At 53.6% G+C, this 6,596-nt stretch overlaps 1 protein-coding gene across 1 annotated transcript in view; it reads right to left on the bottom strand.

The window, feature by feature from the left end:
* Positions 1 to 1,617: 1,617 nt before the first annotated feature.
* The window catches only part of ALTATR162_LOCUS12093 (uncharacterized protein), a gene marked incomplete at both ends in the record, with an annotated part of 7,578 nt that continues 2,599 nt past the window's right edge, over positions 1,618 to 6,596 (bottom strand). Inside the window, one exon of the mRNA XM_043319738.1 lies at positions 1,618 to 1,826. Within this exon, the coding sequence (XP_043175673.1) occupies positions 1,618 to 1,826 (209 nt within the window). The remainder of the gene's footprint in view (positions 1,827 to 6,596) is intronic.

Here is a 6,596-nt window from a genome sequence, read left to right as displayed (position 1 = left end):
CATTGCTACAGCAAGACCATATCCACGTAGTCGAGGAGTGCGAACGCTTGAAAGCACAGGCGACGGAGAACGGGCAGCTCAGAGCGAGCGCGGAGAACGAGCTTGCGGCCAAGAAGGCTGAATTGGAGTCCGCCCACTCTGTCATCCAGGACTTGCGCCGGGAGCGGCAAGTCGCATCTGAGTTGTCAGAGAGGTTGCAGCAACAGAGAGACATTTGTGTACAGGAGATGCAGGAGATATTCAGGTTGTCGAACAACGTCAGATCTAGATTATGTACTGTTGCTGAACCTGCTACCGTGTGACGATCTCGGTATACAACATGACTTTCTGTTGTAGAGACACTACCTGTGGCGGACAGACATGCTCCTGTACAGAACTCGTGAAGCACGCGGCATTGTCGGCCGTTTGTTGTTAGACTTACTCAATGAAATCCGTAACGAGGCTCTCCAGCCGCCAGGGCTTGTGCGCAGGCGACCATTTTATCCTGCAAGACGTGCCCCGACTTCAAGAATGCTGCAGGACAGTGTCGTGCTGCTCAAGTTGACGTGCTCACAACGAAGGGCAGGGGACACGACACACACTTGACAGTGTACGTGATTAGAAGCCCGATGCAATTTTCGCGTTCATGCTACAACAGTCTACATATCAATCCTTCTTTCTGTCGTATAGTATCAGTGCCCTTCAGGTATCTAGATCTCCTTTAATCAGGTTCCTGAACGGCAAACCATATCTCCGCTATCCAGAACGAAAAAACCGTTTCCAGCGCCTCTTCGCAAGCCATCTGTTGTATTTGCCAGCTGCAGTCTGGTGCGAGTCGGCTCTGCGTGCTCACTGCGGTCGATGCTCGACGACTTTAGGGGAGCGTCCAGGGTTACAGTACACAGTCGCAAGTAGGAATCAAGTCCCGAACAGAACACTTTCAGCACGTTACAGTATGGATGAGCGGTTGCTACTGTATAGCAGAGCAAAGTACAATGCAATCAGCAGCTTGGACGCTGCAAAGACCACATATCGATGCACACTGGCACTTAGATTGACAAACCAACATGCCGTCAGCACAACAACTCACTCTTCTGATCGCCAGGGCGGAGGACGATAGGCTTGCAGATGCGGATACTACGTACAGTACACTGTGCTCCTGATACCACTTGGGATCGTACTGCTTCTGGATAGAACCACTCGGGTAGGGACCACTCTAAGTGAGCACTACAGCGGTAGTCGTGTCCATCGTCTAGGCAAGGCTTCTGTTCTAGATGGGGAGAGTGGCGCGCGTCGAGACCCTCGTGCGGTAAAATCTAGTAAGATCTCTCCTGTCATCTCAACGTCCTCACTCAAGACAGAAACCCCAAGGATGCGCAAGGCAAGCCAGCTGGAGGCTTATCCACTCGCTCATCCCACTTAAAGGCGAGAGACCCGGCTGTATATCACACCATTCGAAATCACCCACGCCGCCCAAGTACAAGCTTCGAGACGCTTCGACGCCGCCACCAGTACCCAATGCGTACGGAAAGAGATCTCCACAGCCTAAGTCGAAGGCGACCGGACAAATTACCTTACAGAGCGTCCGTACTCTCCATCGCAAGCCTGCACACCGAGACTCTCAACATCTGGTCGCATCTACTCGGCGCGCTCTGGTTCGGCACCAGCATAGTGCGCTTCGCCGTTGTTCACCAGGGTCCGCTCACCCGTGATGCTGTAGGTGTTTCGTTGTACCTCGTGGCTACGGCTCTGTGCTTCGCGAGCTCGACCCTCTACCACGTCTTCGCCGATCATGTTCACGCCTGGTTCTGGCTGCGCATCGACCACGTGGGCATCGTCTGCGCGATCTGGGCCACTTCAGTCTCCTTTACGCTGGCCTCGCTTGAGTGCCGACAGGGCGAGCGATGGACGTATACAGCCCTCGTTACCGCCGCTGCTGGGCTGTCTCTTTTTCTACTCGCCCGCATTCAAGAGCACGACGCGAGATCTCGGAAAGACCGGCTCAGCGCGCACGTGGCTTTTGGAGCGGTCGCAGCCATACCCGGGCTGCGCTGTTGGTACCTCCACGCCCAAGGGCAACGCGTCGAGCTGCTGGAAGAGTTCTGGAGCCTCGTCATTGGGAACGGCGTCGGAGGCGGCATCTACGCAACTCACCTTCTCGACAAAGCTATCGGTAGGGACCTCGGCTTGCCAGATATCAGCCACCACGTCATGCACATCATAGCGGTCGCCGGAGCCTGGATGTACCAGCAAGGACTCTTGGCTGTCTACGAGGCTCGCATAGCTGCCAATAGACCATGGTTGTGTCTGTGAGTGGAGAAGACACGGTGCGTGGCAAGGAAGAAGAGAAGATTGGCAAAGAATCGACGTGGTGTTGTCGATGAAAGGGTGACAGCAGGAGTGGTGATAGTCCTTCAATACTCTTGAGGTTGACCTTTTCGGCGGATGGATCCGCTGCTTCATGATGAGGCTTCCTGCTCACTAGCTGTGGCACCGGTGGGCGCGAGGCGCACGCCCAAAGTTATGTGTCCCTATTAGTGTTGTGCGCGTTGGCTCTAGTCGTCGATGTGTTTAGAATGTAGCAGGCCTGGCTCTGCTGTGACGGTAGGATCGCGGGGTGGTTGTGCTGCAGCGTGTAGAGTCCTGTAATGTCAATCCAAGCGTGCCGGGACGCACTGTGTAACGGGACACTTTTTCTTTCGGGCGCTCGGGATATTTTCACCACGCCTGGAAGTCTACAGATCCAGCGTGCATTTATTGTAAAAATCTCGTTCTTCCGGCACATTAGTCTCCGGCGCCGAAAAACACATTGTCAACCGTGCTGTCGCTCGTTCTGTTAACGTCGTCTCCTAACTCTCCTCTAACACTCCCCTGTTTGTTTGAGACAGCACATATTTAAGGAGAGCTCGGTGGGCTGGGGAAGAGGTAGAGATAGCAGAGGTCAAGATTGTAGTCTTAGAAGGTCGATTTAGGGTAATGATAATACATCCTGGTAGTTTCTCCGCGCAGGTTGGAAATTCGTGAAAACGCGTCCAAAAGGCTGTGCGTCTTAAGCAGCTCTTGGTATGCGGCGACCTGCAGTAGCGTGCTGAGATGTCCACGCGCCTGCCCATGCGCGCTGTGGCGGTAAAGCTAAGCTCATTGCCTGAAACAGCTCTTATTTCCGGATAGCGGCTGCAGCATCCAATTTTACGGTTCACAGATCACGGTAATATGATACAGTTGTCTCTTATGATTTTACTCGCTCTCCGCCCGCCAGTTACTTAGCATGTTGAGCGAAGACTGTGTATCAGGGTGTTCCTCGCCAAGAACCTGCTCACGCAGCTGAAAGCATCTTTCCATCAGTACAAGAGCCTCTTCGTGACGAGCTTGTGACTGCAGCGAGAAGGCGAGATTGTGCATGCTGGTCAGCGTAGAAGGATGCTCGTCGGTAAGCACTCTCTTGCTCGTCTCCATCACTTCTACAAACAGCTCTTCAGCCTTCTCATACCGTCCGTCACTCAATAGAGTCCTAGCAAATTTTGTTGCAAGGCGCAATCTTTCGTCGTCGTTATCATCCGCCAGACTATGCGATAAAGCATACTGGGCATGTGGAAGCAGTCGTCTCCACTTGCTTCTGTTACTAACGTCATCGTCCGGAAACACTTGAAGTAGCTGTGTGATGGTGCGTTCGTTCCATTCTTGAAGCCGTCCCTGCACTTGCAGGCGCTTGCGTAGAGCTTGGTGCACTAGCCGATGAACATCGAGCGCAGACTCAGCAGGTCGCCTGGTGACGAGCGCATACTTGTCAAGTATCCTAATAGCATCTTCTCTTGCTTGCGTCGAGGCTGCCTCTAGAAGGTCGAGCGAGATGTCTTTCTGGTCTACACATGCAGCAAGAAACAGACAGTCTGTGGCAAACGCATTCTCACGGCTGATCTGGTCTATGGAGAGAAACAGCGAAGCAGCTACCGGGTCTTTCACGCTAGGATCCTGTAACTTATTCTCAGACGAGTCACCGGTGTGCTCGATAGATAGTTTCTTATGATTGTCTAATCGCGATCGGTAATCTCGCACCGTCATACCGCTAGCCTTTATACAGGCTGCTGCTTGCATGACTGCCAGAGGGAGATACGACAGCTCTCTTAGCAAGTGCTCAGCTTCCCGCTGCTCAGGGTTTGCGAGTGGCTTCGTCAAGCTGACTTGCAGCATCCTCAGCGCCGCGTCTAGTGTTAGCTCTTGTAGTTGTACGATGTTTTGTGAAGCGAGCGCCTGAGCCGTGTCGCTGTTCGTTGTTGTGAAGATAACAGAACATAGCCTAGACTGCGGTAGACAGTCGGCCAGGTCTGCGGCTTCTGTCGTAAACGAGCCGCCAGATCGCAGAGTGGTGTGCTCTGCGTTGTCGAAGATCAGCAAGCATTGTCGTGTGCCAACCTCCACTAGACAGCGTTTCACAAGCTGCTTCGTGTCGGCTTGATCGTCGTCCCAGCCTAGAACACTTAGCTTCTGCGCAACACTTGCATACGACTGGTAGAGGCTATCTTTGTCGCTTGCGTCCATCCAAAAGACTGAGCAGTTCTTGTTGTTTTGCCTTGTTCTGTGTGCAACCTCAAGCGCGAGCTGCGACTTGCCCGTTCCGCCAGGTCCAACGATCGCTATTGTAGTAGTGGTCTGGTGGTTGTTAAAGAGCTTGGCTTCTAGCTCAGCGAGCTGTAACTCTCGACCGACGAAGCGAGGGTTTTGTGAGAACGGGATGATCGACGGTGCGTTAGCAGCTGCCTCTACTTCAGCCCGCAGTCTGCGTTGTGCACTCTCCTGTCCTTCGCCATACGTGGTGGGCATAGAGACCCCGAGAATCCCAAGCAGGCAGTATACAACGTCTTCCTCTTCCGTTGTTCTGCGACTTTCGGCCCATCTCTCTCGCTCCGATGTACTGAACTCGTGTAAAGGACAGTTGCGCAACACCGCGAGCGGGATGTTGGTGATCTCGTAGATAAGCTGGTCGAGCGACGCTTTGTCGCCTATGCGACGTCCTTCACGTGAGAAGAACTCGACTAACACTGGCGCAATCAGCTCTTGGAGCGTCCATCCCCGAGTGAACCATGCGCTCGCACGAAATGATGCCTCCCAGTCGCTGCGTTGGACCGGCTCTATCGCAGTCGACACTGACACGTCTGACAAGAAGACGTAGCATCGTGTCGCATTCTTGTACCACTGGAACATCGAGTTGATCGCTTTCGACCGCTCGCGCAGGTTCCATCTGTCGATGCAGCATGTGTCAACCCAGAAGTACTGCAGCTCGTCCTGGGCCGTCCGTTCAGCGCAAAACTGGAGCTTTCGATAGCCTTCTTCCTTCTCCTTGTAGGTCCCGTTCGATATGTCTTCGATAAGGATCTCGGAGTCGCTCCATCTGTGCGACAGAATGGCGTAGGGCGGGATCGTTTTGCCGCGGAAATCTGTCAACACGGGCCTTCCCAGCGCGTTATAGTGGAGAAGCCGCATGGCGCTCACGATTTTGGCTTAGCAAAGGAAAGGAAAAGCGAGGCGCGAACGACTCTTTAGGTGTTGAGAGTAGAAAGGCATAGTCGCGACAGAGCGAGGCAGGCTGAGGAAGCTTACGCTGGGCTGTTGCGAAGGCTGACTGTCGAGGCAGTGCGACCAGGCTGAGCGGATGCTGGGCACATCGAGCATTCTGTGCCGCCCCGCCTCACATCTTGCGCTGGACAACGTTCGCTCTCTGGACTCACTTTAGATTACTGCACACGTGGGCAGGTGCCAGCGGGTAGAGCAGTCCCATTTAGACTGCCATCGTAGTGTCTCACGAGACTCATACTAACGAAGAAGAGCGCACAGCAATATAGGTCGTGTAGATGTAAAAACACTTTCTTGTTGCACGACTGGACCAACAGCTGCCTGCAAAGTCGGGAATAAGAGCTGCTCATGGCAAAGTGCTTAGATCTGCGATTCTCAGCCACAGCGCGCGGGCACGTAGACATCTCAGCACGCTACTGCAAGCTACTGCATGCCAAGTGCTGCTAATAGCGCACGTCCTGTAGGACAAGTTTTGACGATCTTGCTGTCTGCGCGGAGAAACTGCCGGGATGTGCATTATTCGCCTCAAATTAATCATTTGAAGGGGCAGTCTTGATCTTTGTTATCGTAACTTGCCTTGTAGCTCACCGAGCTCTCCAGAGATGAGTATCGCGGAGGATAAACAGGGGGCCGTTGGAGGAGAGTGGGTGAACAACAGTAACGGAACGGGCGACAGCATGGCTAATGACGCTCTTCTCGGCGTCGGAGACTAATGCGCTGAGAGAACGAGAGCTGCAGGATAGATGCGCATTGTACTTGCCTGTATTCAAGAGCGCTGAGGGCAATCCGAGGGTCCGGAAGTGAAAGCGTCCCGTTACACCGTGCGTCCCGGCACGCTTGGATCGACGTTAGATAAGCTGGGTTTAGATTATTGAACGAGAATTCACCCTGGGGCACAAGTGTTTTGAGAGTCTATGCCTAATTAGTAACACCGTCCTGCGCATCTCGATGTCCTCACACCTGACCATACGGTAACGGCTTGTTCGCAGCACTGGTTCACCCGTAACTCGCGCTACCGGCGGCACGGAAAGGTCAGGTCCAACCCT

The sequence above is a fragment of the Alternaria atra genome, assembly GCF_907166805.1.
Source record: "Alternaria atra isolate CS162 genome assembly, contig: 40, whole genome shotgun sequence".
Lineage (NCBI taxonomy): Eukaryota > Fungi > Ascomycota > Dothideomycetes > Pleosporales > Pleosporaceae > Alternaria > Alternaria atra.
The sequence above is the reverse complement of the archived record's forward strand: the minus strand, read 5'-3'. Positions and strand labels throughout refer to the sequence as shown.